At 37.8% G+C, this 25,245-nt stretch overlaps 1 protein-coding gene across 6 annotated transcripts in view; it reads left to right on the top strand.

The window, feature by feature from the left end:
* STAU2 (staufen double-stranded RNA binding protein 2) overlaps window positions 1-25,245 on the top strand; it is a 164,190-nt gene that overhangs the window by 78,485 nt on the left and 60,460 nt on the right. For 5 of the 6 annotated variants that reach the window (XM_052703831.1, XM_052703836.1, XM_052703834.1 and 2 more), the window contains 2 exons: window positions 5,258-5,565; window positions 20,807-20,920. In XM_052703831.1, the coding sequence (XP_052559791.1) occupies window positions 5,258-5,565; window positions 20,807-20,920 (422 nt within the window). The remainder of the gene's footprint in view (window positions 1-5,257; window positions 5,566-20,806; window positions 20,921-25,245) is intronic. The other variant, XM_052703832.1, reaches the window with a different exon arrangement.

Below are 25,245 nucleotides of genomic sequence, written 5' to 3'. Positions count from 1 at the left end.
TTGACTGATGTTTTCTGAGTTCCTGCTGAGGTAATAAAATTGGAAAATATTTCAGTATATAAATAGGCTTTTTTACAACGAGTGAAGTATGAAAAGATAACTACTTTTTATGATAGTATTTATATTTTTCAGTCTTGTTATTGAAATAATTATTTGTATAAATTCTCTTTTTTTGCTCCCAGTGAGTTTGTAATGGACTATAAGACGAAACATGCCAGTTCTGTGGAAGAATTGTAGCAAGTGAAAATTCTCCATGTGTCTTAAGATTTTGTCCATTTTAACTTACATAATAATGAAATCAGAGTTGCATTTGGGTCTAATTTTTCTTACTTAATATCTTAGTTCAAAATTTTGCAACATATTTTCAGCAGTGCAGTAGAAGGCTTTATTCAATCTGAATATGGGTAGCATACAGTGAAACAAAGTTGGATGGTTATTGATTGAGTTTTTTATTCAGTTTCAAGAAATACTGGATAGTCTCTGTGAACAATCTTTTTTTTTTTTAAATCCATTGATGAGTTATTTTCAGAGTTATTTCAGAGATAATGGCTTTAAACAGTTTATGAGCAAGTCAAATACTGAATTATATATCCTGTTCATTTTGTGTCACTAGACAAGACATGTAAGTACTACGACATGTTTGTATCCCATTCCAGTGGTTGTAGCGCAAAGAAGAGCATATGCTCTACAGGAATGTCAGGGGAAGCCATACACCAGCTACAGGACTCCTGACGCACCAACAAGTGTAACTTTTCTGTTGGATTATGGGAGCCCAGATAGAAAATTGTGGTTTGGTTTTGGTTTAGACCAAATATACTGAGTTTCCTTGAAACAGTCTATGAATGGCCTTGAAACTGGAAAAGACATGAAGTAGATACTATACAGAAGAGTATCTCTACAGTGTCGATCAGGAAAAAAGAGAAAATCAGCTCTGTTACATATGTGGATTGACAATACAAACCTGATGTTGTACATCATCTTTTGGAGTTTAACAATAAAATCAAAATCTTAGCTTTTCATATTTTCCTGACAGAAATAGAAAACTGAAAATGGGACACCAGTGTTACTGGTATAGACACTTCAGAGTTGCAGGCAATACTGACATCATTGTGAACCTTTCTCAGCTTAGAAGGCCCACTGTTATGGGGTAACTTGTCTCTGTTCCTATATCCAGTAAATTCTATTTTACAGTCTAGTTACATTTTTGCTTATGTGGAGTGAAGTTCCAAAGCCATTCTCTGGTGGCAGCCCATTTGCAGAAAAGTCCCCTGGAGCCCTCTGGCAGGGAGACCCTGTAGACAAAGGATTAGGGTTAAAAATAGCACCACTTCAACAGATCTTTTGAAGACTGCCACTGCTGCTGCTATAAAAAGAAGTGGAATCAAAGTACAGAGATGCACTTCAAGGGACAGACTCATGAAGCCATTTTGCATCACACATTTGTGTTGGAGTCTAAATTGTGTTGCAGCTGTGACAGCAAAAGTAGACAATAGATGATGAGATTTATTCTTAGGTGAGAGAGGTCTTTGGTTTGGAGTTTTCAGAGACTAGAGAAGCTTGTAAGAGACTGCTAGCAATTACTGCCAAGGATGAGTAAGACATGTTTTTCAAATGTTAGTGATTACATTGCATCTCTAGCTTGAATGTTTTGGTAACACATTTGCCCACAGGTTTAAATAATATAAATGGAAATTATTTTAACATGTTTCATGAATGTACCTCTTAGTTATGTCCAGCAGAAGGTGCAGTGTTGTTGGTCTAAGTGGTAGAATTACAGTTCCTGTGACTCTTAATAGTTGTGATGTTACCTTTGAAGTATGACAAAGTCAGTATGGGATAACTGTTTAGCAGAGACATAAAAATCTTTTTTTTTCTGGGGGGGAGGAGGGAAAGACTAGCAGATATATGAAAGTATTCACCTAGAAGTGTTCTACTGCAACACAAGGAAGTGTTAGAGCAAAAGATTTCTTTGTCCCATGTTTTTTATTAAAGTGCTTGTTTGAAGACTAATTATGAGAATTCCTGGAGAAATTTGATCTGACTCTTACTCCTCTATTGATGTCATATTCCTTGTTTTGTGATAGCATAGTTACTGCAGTAACTAAGTTGTTATTATATATCCTTGAAGGATTCAACAGAGTTGAAGTAAGCAGACAACAGAGGCATGATATTAAAAAAAAACAACTTCCTCAATAATATGTTAGAAATACATAATGAGTTCCAAAAAAAACCTCCATGCTTGATAGAAGTTTTCAAAGAGAGTAAATTTTATTGGATTTTACAGCAAGTTTCTAAGAAGCTTCATGAAACATGGGCCCTGAATATAAAATCTTAATTGCTTGCAACTATATTAATGTAATGGCTATATTGTAATGGAATATTACATTACTTTGTTTCCAGAATTAATCAATGACTGTAATATAATATCTGCTCTCTGAGCCAATGTATGATTTAAATTAATTATTGCTTATAAAGCACTTTGAAGTCTGTAGCTGAAAGGTGTTGCATAAGTGTAGAAGTACTATTATTAATTTAACATCACCATTAGAGTAAAGGCAGTGCTTTAGATGCATTTGCTATACTTTGCTCAATATCTTTTTATTCATCATATGCTGCATATTAGTTATTTTAACATTTAGAGAGCTTAGTAATCTGGAAGTATTCCAAACCATTGTTCCAGACAGCAGTTAGACATTTGGGTGGATCATGTAAAAACAGTGAGATGGCTGAGAAAGCATGTAAAATGTTTGTTTTAAGTAATATTACATCAATGGAACAGACATCTGCTGTACTGGATTTGGTTTTAAAACGTCTTGAAACTTTTTTTTTTTTTTTTTTTCATGTTGCATGATCTTTATTTTCTGGAGAACTAATGCATTATTTTTAAAGTATGTTATTATAGACTCTGTTCAATTTTGATTTTCATTTCTCAAGTATGTGTTGAAAATCAGACATACAGTGGGCCAGGTCTTAGGAGGGACCAAACACCCCATCACTCAGTGTCCTTGTGTTTGTTTTTGAAACCTGACTTCACCTACCTGAATCTATAGTATCCTTTTTAATTTCATTCATACTATCTCTTGTATAAAACTATATATAAGTGTGATCAGTGATAAGCCTTGGAGGATGTAGCCTCAGAAAAAGGGTATATTACCACTCTATTACACGATGATTATGCACTATAGAATAATAATGGGTGTTTACGCAGCTGCTATTCTCTGCAAGGTTATATTCTACCTTGTCTCAGATGGAGAGAAAGACACTTTGGAGACCCCGTCCTCCATCCTTCCCAAGTAGTACTGTTGTGAATTTGTTCTTAGCTCTGGATTTCAGTGCAAGATCACCCTTGTTCTTAGGACTCCTCAGCCCCACACAGGCAGGGCAAGCAGCAGGCATATGGTACAGGTGCATCCAGCTCTGCCTCGGTGCTGGCACAGTGCTGGGTGCAGCGGCAGCAGCATTTCTCTCTGAAACTGAGATATTCACAAAGCAGAGCTCTATCCTCTCTTTTGCATGTTCCTAAAGAGAACAGCCACGCTCTCCAAACTGGGCTCGCATAACCCCACAGCTAGGTCCTTCACAGAACTTTTCCAGAGCTTTGTGAAGGGTATGAGCTGACTTTCCAACTCTTTGAAATCACTGTTAATTTAAAAGCCAAATGTGTGAGTAAATCGATTAAAAGATTCACCTGTAAGCAATTTGCTGAGTCAGCAGTGAGGAAGTTCAATTTTCACTGTGTGGTTGAAAATGAGAATATTAATCACTGGTAATATTTTTAAAGTCTTTTTGCAGTAGACATTTCACTTAAGAATACCACTTGGACTTCTTGGAGCAGAATAGTCCTTTGCAGGAAGCTGGAAATTATTTCTTTTCTTTGAATTTATTTTTCAGTCTGAGATTACTTTAATATGTATTGCAAGTGAATTAAGCATTGAATGCTTTGGTTTCTCTTGAGATAACTAAGTTAGTTAAAAAATAAGTTTGTCATTTCTAAAATGAAACGCCATGTGGCTTGAATTCACAGATGTTTTTTTCAGGTGTACACTAGAAAATCAATGTGCTGGTGTGAAATTAAACATTTCAAGCTCATTTTTCAATTTAATAACAATAAGAAAGAAGCTTTTCTCTTACATCAGCAGACCAGGTACTTGTGCTTCCAACAAATATTTCATTGTGTATAAAATTACCAAACTTTGTCCCTAATTCTGCACATTTTTATACACAAAAATATTATCAAAACTGCTTACGTACATGTTCCTGGTTTTGAGGATGTTTGAGATCAAGATGTTCTCTAAAAATATTAAATATTTTAAATGTGGACCCATTGCTCCTAGTTTAGATGTCACTAGAAATATTTGAATGTTTCCTGCAGTTCACATGAATAAATGTAATTCTGTAATGTTTCCTTTAATTCTTTTTGATATTTATAATGACACATGCATACTTTCTATGCTCAGTGTGAGCGTGGTCCAAGACAACGCAAACTATAGGATGCTGTATATGCAGCTAAATGTCACAAAAATTAAAAAAGATTGAAGGGCAGGCAGTTGCACAGGAGTCATGAGCGCAGGAACGATGTGGCTACAAGGCCATTTAGGATTAATTAAGCCCAGGCTGCTGTGGTAATTCAGCAGATGCTTTAAGCCAGCTCCTGAGGCACTGCAGCTACCTACAAGGAGCCGTCCTGCCCTCCTTTTGTCTCTAACTGCTCGTTCTCATGAGTGTCACTGCATGGTCTTACAGGTGCTTGTGCTGGCACAGGCAATAGAGCAGCTGGAGAGAACAAACAACATCTGTAGGTGGGAGAGGGAAGAAGGACTTCTGATGGTGATGTGCTGTCACAGGCTAGTTTAGAGTATTTGTCAAACAACAGCCTGAATGACTCTATCAGGTAGGAGGCAGAAGGTTGTACCGAAATAGTGATAGTGCTGCTGTTCTGAAGCAGCAGCTGTTCCTCATGGTTTGCAGAACTCAGAACCTTATTTATTCACATTGTGTATTCTGTGCTTGCCACGGTTTTAGAGTCCAGAAGTTTTTAACTACTTAAAAAGGGTGAGGGGAGAGGGGGAGGAAGAAGAGCACTTCAGGTCTGCTTTGCTTCCAAACAGTTAGGTAATTTCATTTACAATTACTGTGGAAAAAAGATACTGTATTTAAGTGCTTACTTTATATTCTGGTGAAAAGTATGTTAATGAAAATTGTCTACATTCCAAGACTGTTCTAGCGTAATAAGAATGATCTCTGCTTTTACTTTCAGCACCAAAGGGAATACTCCATCTCTCTCCTGATGTTTATCAAGAGATGGAAGCAAGCCGCAACAAATCAGCCCCTGGTACCACTGTAAGCTATTTGTCACCCAAAGAAATGAGCCAGACTTCTAGCTCTTTCTTCAGCATATCTCCTACAACAAATAGCACAGCTACAATTGCCAGGGAACTTCTCATGAATGGAACGTCCCCGACTGCCGAAGCCATAGGTCTAAAAGGAATATCTCCTGCTTCCCCCTGTTCTGCAGTGCAGCCTTCAAAACAGCTGGAGTATTTGGCAAGGATTCAAGGCTTTCAGGTATGGGAGGGGGAAAATGAAGCTCTTCAGCCAGAGTCATAGCATTGCCATCAGGGTTTTACTCTTGCCCTCTTGAACTGGGCATGCATGTAACTTATCTTGTAAAATTAGCTCATGTTTATGGCAGTTTCTGGGTCCAGGAGATACAACCCTGCACCAGTATACATTACATACGTCCGTCCTCTTTTTAGTTCCTTCCTTCCATTCACTTTACTACAGCCTGTCTTTCTCTCCGTTGTTTATTCTCTGTAAGGAGTTACAGGCTCAGATCATGCTTCTGCTTGAAATTTTTGATCACCTCTTGGCATTCAAAGCTTTACAAACTGCTCTGACATTGGTTTCTCATGGACTTGAATCCAGATGACACTAATGCATTCCCTTAACTCTGCATTTGTCCTCTGGGTTGGCTTGTTGAAACTGTGCCTCTGCTTCCCACACTGCACCTGTTAACTGTCACCTGTAGAACAGAGCTTCGATCAGAAGGTGCAACCTAAGAGCAGGTTTGGTATTAGTGCAGAACAGATTGTTTTTCACATCACTGTCAATACTAGAGAGTGTAAGATGTCCTATGCTGAGTCAGCATGTTGGTCCTTCAGCACTGATGATCTGTATCCAGCAGTGGCAAACACCATATATTTTGTAGGACAATGAAAGCCTCTGTAGTATATTCAGTCATTCCTGCAGTGTAGAAGATGGAGAATGAGATCCTCTTCCTGAACACCATTACTTGCAAAATTACATGCAAATTTGTATGGTAGCTGATGTTACTATGTTGCACCAGTGAAGGATAGGACCAATTATGTAGAAACATTCTTTTTCCTGTCTCAGAGGCTTTTTTCCTTGTTTTTGTTTGTTTGCTCCTTTTCAGAGTTGTGAATTTATTTCATTTGAAAAAGTTGGTTTTGTGTGTTCTAGCATATGTCATTTGAACGTGTAAGCAAATTATGGAAATGGAAGGTTTCTGTTAGAATTTTTGCATGCCTGGTAATGATATTTTTCATCAAAGCCCATGTAATTTACAAAGTATACAGTTGTTGGAAGTGATTTAAAAGAGGCTGCTAGTATTGTGGAAATAGTGTCAGATGTTCTATTGACATAAGCAGCATAGTTAAATAACGTCTGCGGACATCGGCTATCACCTGTTGTAGATTTGACCTAACATTGTTTCTGTCTAAAATGTACATTCATTGAGATTTCTATTGGCTTTCATTTTTAAAATGTAATTTTAATTCAATTGTTTGAATTTCTCTTAATAGAAGAAACAATAAAATCTAAGCCTCACAGTATGCATTTAACCTGCTAAGAGGAATTCGGTTTTTCTGAGTTCCACTTGTTACCTGCCTTGCAGTAGAAACAGATGAATTCTGATGAAAAGAAATTCAATCCCTGATGCTTTCACTGCCTGTTTTCACATCTTGTCAGATCGCTTGTGTCGACTCGTAACGCTTTATTTTCATAGAACCAGTGCACAATTTGTGTTATTGTTTTGACTCCTACTTGCCTGCAGTATGTGGTGATTGTAAAATGATTAGTTGTTTGTCCTGTTTTTTGTGTGTGAGTTTTTTGTTTTTTGTTTTTCCATGCTTTGATTCTGGTTGCTAATGTAGAGATTGTTTTTAAAGGGTCTTACCTTGAGCCAAAAATATAATTCAGTTAGTCCATAAACTAGACTACTACATTTTACTTGCCCTGATACAAATCAAGACATTTGGTAGAGAATGTCTGTTATCGGCATATATCTTCTGTGTATGTAACTGCTGTTTTTACATCATATTAGAATGCTTTCTAACACTTTGCTTGGATAAGTCTGGTATCGATGTGAAACTCTGACACTGCTGGATCTCTGAGCTGAGGTGGAGCGGTGAACAGAATCTCTGTGGGAAATGGCTTAGTGGCCTGGCAGGTGCATATCACAGGTCTCTTCACCATTTCAGTCTAGAAAACTCTTTGTGTTCAAGAGTCTAAAAGCCTATTTCTTTACAGGTTAATTTTCTCAGATGTATTTAAAGTAGAAAACTGCTGCATTTACAAACAGATAGCTTGTTTCATGTTTCCCAAGTGACCCGAAATGATTTTTAAATTTTTAGCATGTATTTGTATTATGGTCCAGATGATAACCATAGTTTTGTCTTTTATTGAAGAACATATACATTCTGTTCTGTTACAATGTATTTTTTGGATTTTTAAAAAAATCAATAAATACTCGTATGATGTTTCATTTGTAAATGTAAAAACATGTTATTTAGTCTTTTGAATGTTTATTTGAACTTCTTTAGCTACAGGGAACTTGTATTTAAAATGTGGTGATTTAATTTAGACTCTACTAAACTGTATATGATCTGTCGTGTTCTATTGTAAACCTTTAATATTAAGTTATTCGACCAGTGTATGGAAAAGTGCTAAAAAAATTACATTATAATTCTAAATATATTTGTAATTGATAAGCAGCAATTCAGTGTCACTGAAAAAAAACCAAACAAAAAAAAAAACCCAAAAATAAACAGGTGTTTAGCTCAGATTCTTTCAAGGCTTGGGCTTCAAATTACCAGTGATAATTAAACAAAAATACTTTACAAGCAAGCCTTTACAAAGTCTGAATGGAGCATTTTTAGTGCTCTCTTCATATTGATGCACAATATCAATTAATTGTTTTGCAGACTTTGCCCCAGATGTTGTTCGAAGAAAAATTCATCTTTGGTAAAATTGTTATTTTCTTTGGTAAAATTGTTATTTTTAAGTGACTGTGGTGTTTTAGTCATTGTTTTGCAGCTAGATTAGTTAAAGTTATTTTTGGTGACCATGTAATTGCAGTAAGTTATCAGTGTTTGTTTTTGTTCAGAGAGCAGAGAAACTCTTTACAGATGAATAATGTGAGCCTGCATTTGTTACGGAGGCAAAACGTATGTTGCAGGTAGCTTGAGTACAGTAGGAAATGCCCCTGGCTGCTTCCATGGTGAACAGATAGTACAAATGTGGTGCCAAGAATTGGACTCGGTGATCCTTGTGGGTCCCTTCCAATTCAGGATTCTGTGATTCTAAAATGAAAAAAAACATGAGGGAGAGCCCACTGTCCCCTGCATGGCTGAAGCACACTTGGCTTGCAGTTTTGGCAGGACTTAGGTATGTTAACTTGTTGTCTGTGGTGACCATGTAATAAGACCTCACACATAGTGTAGTATGTTTCTACTTCTTTCTGAATACAGTGGTTACACAACTGACCTCTTTTTTTTTCTTTTTTTTTTTTTTCTTTTTCTTCCCACATCTGTTTAGTGGTTAAACATTCCGTTTGATCAGTTGAGTGATTTGAATCTTGTACTGTTGGCCATTTCTGGATGTTTCCCATTTCCAGTAATGCAGGCACACAATTCAGAGGAAGTCCTGCTGGACACTCAAGTCAGGTTTACTTATGCCTGTACATTTCAGCTTGTGGTTATGCACTGTAGGCAGCAGTGGGTCTAAACCAAATTCCCACAGCAGTATTGAGTTTGATGTTGAGCTTAGGCCTCTCTCTACAGTAGGCACTCATTTTGTATTGTTAAAGGCTGGATTTGAAAATCAGTCAAGGACAGGATATTACTACTGAGATAGGTATGCGAATCTGAGCAAAATTTGTACCTCACTGAATTTCAAGTTAAAGCTGTAGTTTTGAACTGATCTTTGTGTATTTGCACATTCCTTGCAGCAGGACCACAGATCAAATTATATAATGTACCTAAATACCATTTTCAAAGCTGACACAGGCACAGTGGATGCTCACAGCAAGTCATTGAGTGTGAAATCATCCAGAAAGGTAGATGCTTAGGATTTTAATAAATGCCTGTGCAGATTAGTACCCAACTTCCAGTTTGCTTGTAAGCATTGCTACCCTACATGTTTCACAGATTTGGGCTGCTGTCTCATACCAGGGACTGTGGTACTCCCTGTGAAGTCACTGCTTGAAGTTATCCTACCTGTACGATTTCTGCCTTGTGCTGTGTTGTCTGATTCAGATGTGCACAGGTCTCAGGACATTCTCACATGCTTTGGATTTCACTCTGGTGCGATCCATAATGCTGCTTTCCTCTGTCTGCTCACACCTTGTGCTGACAGTGCAAGCACTCTTACAGGAAGAGCAAAAGGGGAAGTCTTGTCTTTTCCAGACTTAGCATAGTATTTGAAGTAACCATCAATTTTAGTTGAGGCCTTGCTGTGACCAACTTGTGTTTTCTCTTTGTGGGTTTAACTTGCTAAATACTACAGAAGGGTCATTTGTCTTCCAGAGTAAAGGACAGTGACCTTCTCATCCACCCCTACTGAGTTTGTGGAGGTATTTGAATCTTGTTAACAGTTTTAATGACAGTTGAAGAGTTCCTGGTCTTTTTAATAATAAAGAGTTTAGGCTTGAAACCATTTCTCAGAGAGATAACTAAGAGACCACCATGACAATTGGATTTGAGTTCAGTGGAAATTCTTAATACAAAAGGAATGAACAAGGAATCCAACATTAAGCCTGAAGTAAATAATTGAGATATAAATTGTTATCACAACTTCTATGTATATATTCTTGAAACTTGATGCAATGGCCTTTAACTTCCTTCATTAACATTTTGTTCTCAAGTACAACGACTCATTGATGATGGACAAAATAACAATTTCCATTCAAAAATTCTTTTCCAAAGCTGGTTGCAATTAAGAAATGTTGCTTATTTAGTTAAATTAAAATTTATTGCTCTTCACTGGATGGAATCAACTCTCCTTTCGTTAGTTTTTGTTAGCTACATGGCTCAGTAAAATATGCATACTGTATTTGCTAGAGCTCCCTGGGAGAATTGACAGTAGCTATTTCCCTCCTGTTTTCTTGCCTCTGAAGCTGTTTTTTACCTCAGTAAAAACAATACCTTACCCTTTTTCAGTCCAACTTCCAACTTCCCACAGCAAGCAGAACAAATTCTCTGAATTAACTCTGATTATTGCAAGAATTCTTTGGTATGGGTTGCAAGGTTAGGGATAAAAGCAGGCTGAAAAAAGACCCCAAGCATTCCCCGTTGATTCCAGATTTAGATAGCTGCAGATGGTTGGGTGAAAGTAGTCTGAGAAATGCTTGATATTGCAAATCATTCTCAACAGAGTCTAAATGTCCTGTCTTGGTTTTTTCAACACAGTGATCTTCATTTCTGTTACTGCTTTCATTTGAATAGAAGTATAGAATCATAGAATAAACTGGGTTGGTAAAGACCTTCAAGATCACCAAGTTTGATTGTCAACCTGAGCTGCTGAGTCCTATCACTTAATCATGCCCTCAATGCCATTCTTTCTTCAAAACAGGGAGCAGCTTCTTGCTTCTTTCAGCCTTTTCTCCTGGCTCTTCTGCATTGTGTAAAGTGACCCCATGCTGTGCAATTCATCTCTTCTTTGGTAGTTATCTACTGATCCTACTCTGCACAAGTTATAGCTAGAAGTTTAATCATTTTTGGGCGATTGTGTTGAGGTGATCAAGTGTTTAAGGTAACTAAACTGTGGTAAAATTAATGAAAACAAAGACCTGTCTCCTATGAATCATGAAAGGTCAATACGATTTTGCTCAGAGAGTCACCCAAAACTTAGGGTTTGGGGAGGAAAGGTTCTATGTATGAAGCCTATGAAATGAATGTAATTTTAATTATAAAGTATGTGAGTTGTCAAAGAAAGTACAGTTTCAAAGTTCACTGCAGATGAATGAAAAAGGTATGTTTGGTCAAGAACCATTCATGAGTAATGTAGCAAGTGCTAAAAACTGGGATGTAAACCTGGATGATGCTCTTCTGTCCTTGAGTCTGGCAGCTGCAGAGTGGCTTGTAGCCACTGTCAGCTTGGAACTGGAGTCTCAGCAAATGGTCTAGTGCCAGTGAGTATAAAGATCTCACCACTAGTTCAAACTGAAAAATATAAGCACTAGCTAAAGGAAACTCTTGAAACTGCATTATCAGTCTTTCTGGCATCATTAATGTAATACAGATTTGAAAGCTATGTCAGCAAACTGTTTTTAAAAAAATACTTCTTTGAAGATGGTCCTATCTCCTAAATCAGGACAAACTGGGATTTAAAAAAAATTAAATAAGGCTGTTAAAGCAATTGTTGCTTCATCCACATATGTGAAACCCCTTGAAATAGCTTGAGGGTGACTGTGTTGCCTTTTATTATCAATACCTGCTGCAGCATACAGGCATTGGAATTGGGCTTTTGGATCCTCTCCCTCTACCTTGGTTCTTTGTCAAGTAGATTGGCACTGTACTTGCTCATTGATCAAATGTGTGGAAGTCATCACTGAAAATATTGAATTTTGGCTCCCTCAGAGGGACGTGTGTTCCTATGTGTTTGTGATACACCATGTTCAATGGCCACTACCAGAATCTCAGCAGCAATTTTTGTCTCTTACCAGCAGGGAGCATAAACACCTCCTATAGAAATGGATGACAAAGTCCTCATTATCTTGGTTTCTGTCTCTTCTGGATGCTTTTCTTATAACCCTAATGTGAAGTTTGCACTTCTGCTGATGACTAAACTATTGTGTGATGTTCAATACAGGTGTTTATTGTGGGCTAACCCTGGCAGGCAGCTCAGCGCCATACAGGCACTCAGTCTGCCCTCTGACGTGAGCTGAGAGTGAGAGCTGGAAAGGCAAAAGTGAGAGAATTTATGTGTTGAGATATAAACAGGTTAATACATAAAGCAAAGTTACACGCAAGATAAGTGAAATCAGGAAATCATTCATTACTTCCTTTTGGTAGACAGATGTTTAGGCTTTCCTAGAAATCACTCATAATGGTTATTTGGCAAGAAAAACATTGGAAGTTCAAGCTCCCACTCTCCTCTCCCCTCATTCCTAATGCTGAGCACAGTGCCACATGGTATGGAATTTTGGTCATTGGAGCCAACTGTCCTGATTCTGTCCCATCTCAGCTCCTTGTGCCCCTCACCCCATCACTGGCAGGACAGTGTGAGAAAATGAAACCTCCTTGGCTCTGTGCAGCGCTGCTCAGCAACAGCTAAACATTGCTGTGTTATCAGCACAGTATTGGTCACAGTTCTGAAGTACAGCACCATACAGGCTGTTGTGAAGAAAATTCCTCCCATCCCAGCCAAAACCACTGCAGCTTTCTAAATTTCACTGGCATTTTACAGTTCTATACCAGTAAGCAGAGATCAGGAAATTGGAGAACACTTTTATCTGTGTGAACTTACAGTCTTTGTTCTCTGGAGAAAACTTACACTCTTTTATCAGGTTATTTTGTTACAAAATTTCCTCCTTTATTCAAGATTGCAAGTTTTGTCGGAGCAGTAATAGAGATTAGCAGGGAAAGAAGTTTCCTCTAGGCAAGAGCAGCTGCTCAGTCAGGTCTTTATTGATGATTTCAGTGGCGTTTGTGATTCACGCAGCACCAGTTAGGAATATGGCCAGAAGGAGGTGACTGTGCATATCAGCCAGCAGCGAGGTGAAGATGCAGCATGGAGCTTGTGGTAGGTCCAGCTTGACCTGGACTGAAGGAACTCAGGTCTGAAGCAAAAACTCTTAACAAACAGCATGAAGGGGTGAAGGGGGAGAAAAGAGGCGAGTCATCTCTCACTGTGATTTTCAGGTGAGGCTTTCAGAGGCTTTTTGCTCAAAACTCAGTCTCCTTTAGCATTGGGAGCACAAATGAAGTGGTATGTTTTCCAGCAGTGAGATGATTTCTTCTTCCCTGAGTTAATTAAAGCAGGGTGATTCTTTCCACACAATGTTATGTATCTTAGCTAGTGCACACAAACAGTCTATTCTTGGGATGGGTCTTTCAGTGAATTCAGGCAGCTGGTTCTGTACGTGCAGTTTCATGGTGATTCTATTCTTTGTTCAGCCCCATAGCATTTTGGGCTTTCACACACAGCGTGTAAATAGTGTACAGCTCACACTTCAGCTCTTCACTTGAGTGGCAATCTTCCTAAATAAGAAGAGCATTCCTGAAAATGTATCCCACTGGCACTGTCGATATCAAGGACTTTCTATCTCCAGACTGACTGAATTCCCCTCTCCCCTTATCCAGCTGTGGGGCAGGTACCCAGGAAACAGCTCCTCTACACATGCCCTATACCGTGCTCATCCTGTGTCAGCTCCGTTAGCAGAACACAGCTCTCATCTTCCTCTCGTTCTTAGGCCATGTGGTGAGAATAAGGAATCCATGCCCCCCACCCATTCTTCTATTTCCATTGACTAGCAGTTATAAAACTAATTTCAGTTCCTATTTCTGTGCATACAGTATTTGTCTGAATCAGTACATGTGAGGCAAGTAAGTTGTTTCTGAGAAGAACATCTGGTGTTATATATTGCTTCATTGTGCTTTGTAGTGATTTCACTTCTGAATAACTCAGTTTTTCTTATTTTTATCAGGTCTTTCTCATTCTTTCTGGGGAGGGATTGTGTTCAGCATTTTAATTTACTGGTTAAATTACTCTCTTCTACGTCTGTATTACATATTTTAGTTGTAGACCGCAGGAAGGGAACTGGGTAGCAAGGTGCTCTTCAACATAATTGTGGTTTTTTGTAGCGTGCCAGTCCCACGGCATGACTTCAACCTCCTGCCACAGGTAGCAGAGATTGCTCTCTGCTCTCTCGAGTGCTGGCTCTTGAGACTAGGATAGCTCACTTTGCATGTGCTCCACAGGAGCACCATCTTTTCTAATATAAATGCTTACCAGGGTTAGGGTCTAACAGAGGTAAGGTGAGCAGTAGGTCCTGTATTGTATCCATCATCCTTCAGGCTGCAGCAGCAGTGCCAGTGGCCAATTTTCTCATAGTCAGAAGCAAGCATCACATCCAGAGGTAGGAGAGAGCTGGGTCTGCTTGGCCTGACTGAGTATCATACATGGCCAAACCTTGCTTATCCCCCATGTCACTGAAAACAGGAGCTCTGAATATACACAAGTAGTATAAAATAACTATGTGCAAGTTTCTTTGGCTCAGATACACTGATTTTGCTATTAAGTTATGCTATATATTCTCTTTGGGAACTGTGTCAAATTTTTTTCAGTCTTATTCATACTTCTCATGCTTTTATAGGTGACAAGTGTCTGCCTTGCTACACAGTTAGGAATGTAAAATACTGCTGCAGCGAACTGTGACTGTCTTTTGCTGCTTACTGTTATCTGTTTCTGGCAGAGTAATGGTTTATTTCTTAGTCCAAAACCTAGGATTGCATTTTAACGGAGATTTAAGGCTACAATACAGCTGGCATTTGAGCTCTGTAGGAGAAGAGCATGCTAGAATCACTCAAGATTTACTGCTGAGCTGTCAGTCTTCGGGCTACCGCGTGGCTTCCCCCATCTTGCAGTAGCTGCAGCAGAGCCGTGGCCACTGCTGGGAAGCAGACACCACGATTGATGAGCCCGAGGCGTGCTAATCAAACATGTGTTTTGTTGACACAATGATTGTGTTATATATCACATATGAATGTGCAGACCTTTATCTTTCCTTAATGATCTAGCAAGGGGTCTTTTTAAAATGTGGGTGTTTTTCATGCACTCCTTAGATTTGTTCCACAGGGGGTGACTATTAAACACATCTGACGGGCACGCAGTTAGCCAGCTCCCTGCTGAGATTAGTAAAATACTATATTTAGTAATCGCACTACATCAAGGAACTCCAGCATTGCAGGAAACAGTTTGATTCAATGCTTTTGCTCTGATTTTTTTTAATATATTTTGTTAAATTTTCTCTCTTATTTTTTCGTCTGGGGCAATTTTTTTCACTCATTCCTCTTCTGTTCCGCTCTCACAAATGAGATATATGGGACTGTAGAGCAGATAGGAAGAAAGCAAAGTGGTATTCTGAATCTCTCTTGTGACGTTTTGTGTCTAGAGAGACCGATCTCTTGTTTCTTGAATTGGTGAACCTGTTACTTGTTAGGAAAACTCTATGAATAATATAAGGGTTCAGGTTTTTAGGTACTAGAATACTGTATTATGAAAGCTTCTGGAATTGACTTTGAGGGAATGCTTTGAAAATAGCAAGTGGATTTAAATGGCTTTTTTCACTACTAGTATTTCTTCACCGATAAATGTGCATGAAACAGCATTTGAGCATCATTTTTTGATTTGGCCGTTTGAATTGTTTTATTAGGTCACCTGGCTGGCAGTCGTTGAGTAACAGAGAGGGTAAACTGAAAGGCTGACATAGCAAAGATAGGCAGTTCAGCGGGAAGCTGAAGGAAGCTTCACGGGACATTTGTCCAATTCAGAATCACTGTTTCAAAATCTGATTTTTCAGTTCATTTTTGTTGGTTTAGTTAGCTGTAAATCTAAAGCAATCTATGTAGAATCTGAGAAGTTCTGTAAATTTGGGACTAAAGTTGGTACTTTCACTTTAAGGGGCAGATTTAAAGAAATAGCATCCTTTGTTCTAACAGAATAGTCGGGGCTTGTCAATCCAGAAGATTTGTGCTTTGCTGAACATAATGGCATTTTATTACCTAGTTTATTTCTGCCTAGCATTCTGAGACTCCCGCTGATGCTTTGACTCAGAGTAGTTTTTGGTTTGGAAACATGAACTCCAGTGTCACAGATTACTTCTTTCTTTTGGTAATTCATATATATATATATATATATTTTTTTTTTTTTAAGTTAATAAATGTTCAATAAAGAAAGCATTTGGCCAGACAGAAGTTGTGTCTCAAACTGTGAACATCTAAGCATTGCTGTGTGAAAATAGCAGCCTTTCCTTTCCCTCCCTTCATCTTCTGTTGGTGCAGTCAGCCCAGCCCATTGCTGACCATAGATGAGTGAGTTTGTGCCTGTAGCAGCTCTCTTGCCTTCCTCAGTGATGCCTCAGCAAAACATGGCCCTTGTTCATGCATGAGGGACGCTCAAATCCCATTGTGCCCACTGATGACCAGGAGAGTAACTCTTGCATGATGTTAGGGACATGTTTGTAGAACAATGCATGTGGGTTAACTATGGCCGTTGTCTGAAGTTGTGTATTGGTCCAGTGTTTGAAACTTGCCCGTTGCAAGACAAGTCCTGCAACATTTTTACTGTTTTTATTATAACACATATGCTGAAGGATATCATAGTGAAGCTGGATTCGAGAGACGTGTATTTATATGAATGCAAAATAAGTGGGAAATTTCCTACTTATCGAGTACAATTATGATAGAAGTAACCTTAACTACAACTACAGTCTTATACGCTGCAGCTTAGTTTTTCCTCTATAAAATAGCATGCATGGTTGAGAATTTTGGCTATGCCATTCCACATTCAGTTGTGACATTGTAAACATTCATTTTATATCTTCCTTTTTGCAAAGCTAAAAGTGTTCATCAAAACATTTCCATCTCTACAATAATTTAAAATATTAAAAACAAGGGCTAAATTTCAACGTGGCTGTAAAATGTCTTCAGATCTTCACATACGTTTCTATATGCACGTGCCTGTTGGTAGAAACCTTGCATGCATGCTCGTGCCATACAGCTTGTTCCTGAGTGACTTAATCTTTTAAAAAGATACGCAGTCGCATCTCCTGAGAATATCAAACATAAAAACATGGATGTATGAGTAAATCCACTCGGATTTTGGCATGTGCTTGTGGAAAAAAGTCGCCTAGGATTTATTTCATTGTTTTGATGCCTGGGATGCACTTTGCGTTTTATGTGCAGCAGTTTTGTGCCCTGTCTACATAGAACAATGGGGCGCTGTGTTTGGGATTCCTGAGCGGGTTATACATGATTTATCTCAGACACTGGCCGTGTGCAGTTACCCAGGAGAAAAGCAAGCAGTGCTGTGTGCTTTTCCCAATAAATGGGCACTCATTTAGAATTATTGCCAGGATCTGGCAGTGGCACTACTTCATGCTGTGTGGAAGTACCTTTGAGCAGAGTTACACGTAAATCACTCGTAACGGGCTGAGGCTGAGTTCTTGAGTTTTAACTCAGGAACTTGTACAGCCCACGCTGCAAACATCAACACGTTGGCCATTACTTTCTAACCAAATCCTAATGCTGTTCTAGTAAAAGAAATCTCTGCTTTTATGCTAACCAAATCAAACATTCCGAACCTTAATGAGTGAAATTTCATTGCTGTTCAATCTTTAAAGCACATATTAATCACAAAACACAAACACACATTAATTACAAAAAATCGAAGCCTGAAAATTAGGATGTAGATTGTAATTATTCTCAGAAATTTTTAATTTTTTTATCTACATAATATATGGAAAAGGAAAGCGACCAGTTATGGCTGTGGTAGAGCCATTCCTCATGGGCCACACTGCCTCCTCTCCTGCCCAGCAGAGAGGTAGTTCAGGCAGGCTGGGAGCAGCACTCACAGCTCTTCAACCACAGGCACTTAGTAACTTAAATAAGAAAAGGATTACTGCAGTTGTTAATCTTAGCAATAGCTGTGCGAGCACTCTTGGAGCACTTGGCCAGCCTTTAGTTGCTGCTCCTTGTCACAGATTCTGAAGGAAGCATTTTCTACATCTTTTGTGTTCCCCTGCCCGGATAATAAGGATATTCTTAAAGCAGTTTTATAGACAATGAAGATTCTCTCATACTTAGTCATAATAGCACAGACATGTCAGACGAAACATTTACAGTATATTGCTGGCTGAAGATCTAGAACCATCTGCTGATGTGTGGACCATTTGGTAATATTCAGATACCACCATTTCTATCTGAGTGCCCATTCTGCTCAAATCAATAAATACCGCTCCACATTTAGTTGACAAAAAGCTCTCAAATTTCAGATTGCAGATCACATTTGAAGAAGAAACAGAAATAAAATAGTGAGTTTGAGAATGCAGTGTCTGGGCTGATAAATAGTAAAACAGGACATTTTACCAAACTACGATATTAGTCACATATGTGCAAAAAATATAGAGAAAAAAAAACGAATGTTCCTTTGCTGACTGTGTGAATCTCTAGGCTGCAGAGACTTAATGAAAGGACAAAATTTTATTTTGTCCCACTTTCGAAGTCCAGTCTTTTGTTTTTTATATCACTGTTTTCTATAATTAACATCAAGAGTGTTTATTTTGGTTAAAATGAAGAACTTCAACAGAGCAAGAAATAATTAGAGGGCTATTGTCTAAGAAATTATGAAGTAATGGCCTCAATCCATTAAGATGAGGCAAAAAAATGCATCAAGAGATTTTTTCAGGGAAGTTAAGCCTAGAAAGATACCAAAATTCTGAATTTATTGCAGTTTCAACATGGAACTCAAAAGTAGGGTGTGGATCAAATCTGCTGTTGCAGATGATGATGTGATGTGGTACTTCTAATTTTTCCTCAGAGTGTCTCCTGTTCTTTCATCTTGTTAACTTTGCTTTATTCCAGTGAGCATTAGTGTACTGTAACTTTATTCTTATTACTCCCATTAAAAATAAACTTACCGCATGCTAAGCAGTTCAGAAACTTTCTCACAAGTTTCTGTTTTTCTGTATGCTCTGTACAATGCGTAGTTTTCTAGGTCACCAGATTTTGCCTCTTGTGCTATGTCATATTTGCAGGACACAATCTTCCTTGTCAGTTTTTCTGCCCCATTTCTCCACATTGCTTTTCCGTAACACATACTGGTCAGAATATCTAGCTTGCAACTAGATACTGCAGTTGTGAAGTCTTGATAAGTTCTTGTCATAACAGTAGTCCTTGACATTTAAAGAACTTCAGTTTATATATGCAAGCCAAATTTCATACCTTCATACTTCTTTCGATTAATCAAAGTTAAACCATTGTATATGTGAAGGGGCCTCTTGTGGTTTCTAAGTAAGTAGTATGGCTTTTCTGGCAGAGAGCCATAGGCAATTTAGTAGGCATGTACTGTGGGGGTTGAGAGAGGAGGAGAGACAGGGATAATCCAGAAAGCTTTAATAAGGCCTGAGTGAAATCAGTGTTTCTATACTGACTGCGAGAACTTTGCATTCTGTATCCAACTTTTGGCCACAGCTGAATTATTTGGTTTTGTTTTGTTTTTTGTTTTTTTTTAATGTGTTGTCAGTAAATTAATTCTGCAATACAGCAATGATTTGGTTTTCCTCTCACTAAACCAGTCTTGCACTGATTTTGCTTCTCTTGAATGATTCCCAGTTTGCACCTGTGGCAGGGAAGATACAGGCACAGTGAATGCAGTATGCATGGTTTGTGAATCAGTATAATCAATGTTGCTAAATCGTTTCCACAGGAACAACATGGCTCCTAGTTGTTCTCAAAGATAATTTTGTAGCCCACGTTTAAAGGTGAGGCTTTCTCACGTAACCTTTGCCTGAGATCTATACAGCTGTAAATAGATACTAACATAAAAGGTCTGTCTCCAGCAGAGCTGATCTCTCTTTCCATTTCTGACAGGGGTCACATAGCCAATGTAAATTACCACCATAAACCAAATTCCATCTTTCTTGTAGAACAAAGTGCTTGATCTGCCTGTCTAGAAGCTGGGAGCTACATAGCAGATTGTAATATTTCAGCAATTCAGCATGAGTGGCAACGTGTTCTTAATAATGAAATGCTGGCAACATTTAACTTAATTTTGTCTCGACATATTAAAATCCATCCTTTCTGTAGGGGATTTAAGAACTATCTGAAGGGGGACTGAAGACAAGAAAAATAATTCAAGTAGAAGCAGTAGCTTCCTCTGTATTTCATGCAAGAGTCAGGTTTAACATGCACATCTTGACGTTAGTAAAGAATGAGTTACTCTTAGAAAAAGATAGCCTAGACATCTCAGGAAGAATGCAAATTCTTCACCATACTATCTGTCATTTTGATTTAATTACAAAATCAAATTAAAATATACGACAATGTGTAGCCATGCCAAGTGAGTTAGTGAATTTTATTAGATATGGCATTTCAATTGAAAAATGAAAACTGTTACTGCCAGGGTTTTGGAGGTGTAATGACTTACATGGATGTTTTATAACCAAGATACAGAATGTTAAAAATGGCATCTACCTTTGAAACTGTGACTTGAAACTAGGTTCTTGTAATTGTGTAGGTATAACATCTTGAATTCAGTCTAAAGGGCTGTAGGGACTGGAGAACATAGCATTTGTAAATTATCCAACAGTTGACTTAGAAAATTTGGCCCCAGTACAATATGTGACTACCTAGAATATTTTACACAATCCTTGTTTTGTATTAAAGATGAATTCAATGTAAATGTTTGGAATTCTTCTTACAAACTTGTTGAAAAGGGACAGTATTGTAGCATGACTCCCTTGTACAAACCTGGTGTTTAGCAGATTACGTATGTTATTCTGTTATAGGTACACTACAATGATAGACAAAATGGCAAAGAGTGTATGACCTGTTTGACACTGTCTCCTGTGCAGATGACTTTCCAAGGTATCGGAAGCTCCATTGAAGCCAGCCATGACCAGGTATAATACCTTCACCCACACTCCTGTACTTTTATTACTATCTAGTAAGGCCAGAATGTCAGCATTAGTAAATTTATACGTAGACACGTCTTTTGGTGTTTGTATGGCATGTTTGTCAATGGGATTTGCCTATCTCACCATAGTAAAATCCTGAATCTCTAAAGAATTCCTGAAAAGGAGGCAGAACTATGTTCTCTTGTATAGATTCTTAAGACATATTAGGAAAGCCTGAAGAACTTGCTTTGTTTTTGTAGCAAGGTTTCTGCAAAGGTCTTGTTTTATTTTAAATATGTATCACTTCTTGTCTATCTTGTTTTTACTGAAAGACTGTGAGTAGCTGGGAAAACAAAGAGGTGAAGCCGTCATCTCTAGCCATCATCTGTCACAAAGAAACTGTCATTTTTGAGGGAAAAGGGATTTTCAGTCAGGCTATATGAAACTCCCATTTTGTTTGGCTATTGTTAAAATGTTTAATTCAAGCTTTGGGTGAACAGCCAAGAGAAAAAAATGTCACTCATCACCCTGCTGCTTCTGAACTGAGGGAGACTTCCATTCTACTCCTTTCCTCCTCCATTGCTCTTATATGTAAAACCAAGATAAGACAGTAATACTGCACAAATTTTCAAAGGAAAAAGGAAAAAAGTACAAGAAAATTTTAAACTGCACCTTGCACCTTTTAGATATTTAGTAGATTGGGAAAAGTACCATTTTTATTTGTCTTTGCAGACCATCTTTAAATTGTGCTATGCTCACATTTACCATATACATTTAATCAGAATCTGTGCGAGAAAAGGGAAGTCACCTGAAGAATTATGAGAATTAGTTACCTTTGGGGAAAAAGTTCAGACACTTAGCCATATTTTAGGTTGATGGTTTGTCTTTTTGTTGGTTTTTTTTTTTTTTCCTTGTTTTGTTTTGTTTTAATTGGAAGTCCCTGAGTTAGTTGTTAACATAAACTGAGCCCATTAGTTATTTACATGGTAACATGAGGATACTTCCTGTCCTTAAGTGTTTGGTGTTTTACAGTAATGGAGAGCTGGGGTAAGTCAGACGACTTCAACAGACGTATTCCATTGAGTCCTCATTTCATCCAGCAACTTGTTTATGCTGTTCTAAATCCGCTCAGTTTTTCTTTCAGTGAAGATCGCCTTTTAAAATTTACTTATGTCTCAAATACAATATTTAGACATTTCCATGAGTATAAGGTGGTCCCTGTCAACTTGCTAACAACTACATTCTGGGCTACCAGCCAGCTTGGCCTTTGTCTTAGCATTTATTTAGGCTAGAGTATGATATGTAAACAGAAAAAGACTTTGTAAGCAAAAAGTACGTTTAAGTCATCTAAATAATTATATATTTAAGAAGTCTAAATGAAAAAGTGTTACTGAGCTTGAAAAGTTAAGCACCTAGATATTAGGAAATTCCAGATTATACGCAGCATTAGTTTGATCCCAGAGTACCTATTCAGTGCTAAAAACAGGACATGCTTCTGGGAGGAGAGAAACTGCATTAAAAAGATGTAGCTAAAGATTATATTATTGGCTGTACACAAGTGGGTAGAATTAAGTCTGTTTGGGCCATTATGAAGCTAGAATTTCCTAATCTTGCTTCAGCTTGCAGTTTAAGTAATGTTCCTTCATCGTTTCTTTTAGTTATGTAATTTTCCACATGGCTTTTAAAAAAGAGAGAAAAATGATTTGTCATTGCATGATGGGGTGGTTGTTGCATTACTGAACCCACATCACTTGTGCAAGGATTTCATCTGAGCTGGGAGCAGAAGAAGATAATCATCGCAAAGCCAACGGCCAATTCTTGGATCACAAAAGAGATCCACATGCTGGTCAGGAGGCACAAAGTTCTGCTCATCCCTTTTCTAGATGTGAAAGGCGCCCACTTTTGGGGGAAGGAGGATGCTGCTGACAGCTTTAGTTTGGCATGGGGAATGGCAGGACTGGGTTAGCATTATTTGCCATCACGTAAATAAATAGAGAAAAAGTAGTAATTAGTAAACAAACAGAACCTACATAGTGTGTTGGCCAGGCGCTGGAATTAATTAGTGATGGAACTGGATCTCGTGATGGAGTGATAAAAAAGTTCCCATTTCTTTTTAATTTCTATGTGATTTGGTATGATTTTACTTTTTACTTTTTTTTCCTACGACTTCACTTGCAGCAGGCTTACGTGGAACCCTTATTTTTATAAACATAAGAAGCAGAACTGCTGTACATTGTTAAGATGAGTTGTCCTCATTTTGAAGTTTCAGATGGAATAAATGCAAGGTAGCCATATACTACTATCAAACTGCCTTTAAGTCAGATGCTGTTTCTGCATGATCTATTTTGCACTGTATTGTCATTCAGGTGGGCTGCTCACTTGGACACCTCTAATTTCGGTGGAGATGTGTGATTTGTGAGCTGTGAGCAGCTGTGAGGCCTGGCATAGTTTAATTTAAAAATCTGTCTCTTTCTGTGTTTATGAAGATAATTATGCTCATGTTAAATGTAAAATATCAGTTCTCTAAATTCAGTTGATGTTTTTTGTTGGTTTGTTTGGTTGGTTTGTTTTAGTGGAAATCTGTCTCAGTAAGACTGAAATTGTTTCAATGTGAGAAGGTGGTAGAATCTGTTATGTGAGCGTGTCTGATAAGACAAATGTATACCAGAATTGTCATTATATTGTGGCAAAAAGGCTACAGCTGACCAAATACTTTGACCAAAAAAAAAAAGAAGCAAAAAATAAGAAAATCAGGTTTCCAATAGTCTGCTTTTGAGGCTGAATTGCCTTTTGTAGCATAGGAAACTCACTTTTCACATCTAGTGGGAGATTTGTACCCAACAGATCCCAGTGTTGCTGCAATCCTATGTAAGTGTATTACTTTACTGTTTCAAATTTACCAAGTTTTGACACAGCACTTTTCAAAGTCACTTGTTCTTTTCCTACTCATGGTAGGAAATTTGTCTTTTCATTCCTTAGGCTGTTTTAGATTCTGTGTTTGATAGGAGTAATTTTTTTGTTGTTGTTGTTCCAAATGCTCCATCATTTGAGCAATTTCAGATTGTAACAAATTGTTCATACTGGTACGTTAATGAGTGCGGATTCCAAACATCTGTCTGACAGAACACATTTCATTTGGTTACGTAGCAGTATTTTCAAAGCTATCACTATTTTTTCATTTTTCTTTTGGCAAATAGTAAGAAAAAAGAGCAACATTTCTACAGTGTAACTGTAGAAGTCAAAGTTTGTTTTGTTGGGTTTTCCATTCATGTATGCCTACTTCCTTAGCAGAAGCATCATGATTTTTAGAATATTTTTTCATGATTTATTTCTTTTTCTATTCTGTTGTGCAGTATCTAACTGCATCCTTCTAAATTTCTTTTTCCTTAATGACCACTATTATTTAGTTGGCTTTTGTTTTGTTTTGTTTTCACTAGAACTCAGCTACAAGCTACTTTTACTTAAAATAGTCACAGCTTGTAGTAAGTAGCACAAGTTTCTAGAGATGTTCTCCACTCAGTATCAATTACAGGACTTGTTATAATGATATGTAGGTTAAATTTGACGATTTGTGGAATACAAGAAGTCAGAATTAACATAGTTTAAGTATAAAAGTGATGCTTCAACTTCATCTTGAACAGCTTTCATATCTGCACATCTGTTTTGCAAACTTGCAGTAAGTATTTACTGTCTTTTGTGACTTTGTAATGGTTGGTGCTTTTCTCAGTGTTTCATCTCTGAATGTGGGACCTCAGGAACGTAAATACCCCTGTGCTTCCCATAACTGTGAAGAAAATCCTGAAAAAAGGGATATCTTGGGTGCAATCTTAAGGCTTGTAGAGAAGCAAACAAATTGAAAGTAAGAACATTTGTTTTAAAATGAAATTATTTTTAAAAGTCCATCCTGGTAATAGAGAAAACAGGGTAAGCCCATCCTGAGATTTTCAAAGCTTGCCATAGAATACTGTGCTGTTACAGCTGAGTTTTTAACCCCCAGATAACTTGATGTTCATTGTGAGATTACCAGTTTTCTACATAGATTTTAAGAAGCAGCTCAAAGACCAATGTATTTATTTTTAACTCTCATTTTTTTAGTACTTCATGATTGTGGAGTCTTGAAGGTTTGCTTGTTTTTTGAAACTGGCAGTGCTACCTATTTGTTACTAACTTTTGCTTCAGCCAGCAGTCTCTATGACATGTGCTGTTAAAGGAATGAAAATTTATCTTTTATGGTCATATCTTGAATCCATACCATCTTAATTGTATTCATTGCGTAAGTTTTGTGTTAGATCATGTTTTCTGAATTCTCCTACACATTGCAATGCATAAGA

This window comes from Tympanuchus pallidicinctus, unplaced genomic scaffold (assembly GCF_026119805.1).
Source record: "Tympanuchus pallidicinctus isolate F22 unplaced genomic scaffold, pur_lepc_1.0 scaffold5, whole genome shotgun sequence".
Taxonomy (NCBI): Eukaryota; Metazoa; Chordata; class Aves; order Galliformes; family Phasianidae; genus Tympanuchus; species Tympanuchus pallidicinctus.
Note: the sequence above shows the minus strand (reverse complement) of the source record. Positions and strands in the feature narration are given on the sequence as shown.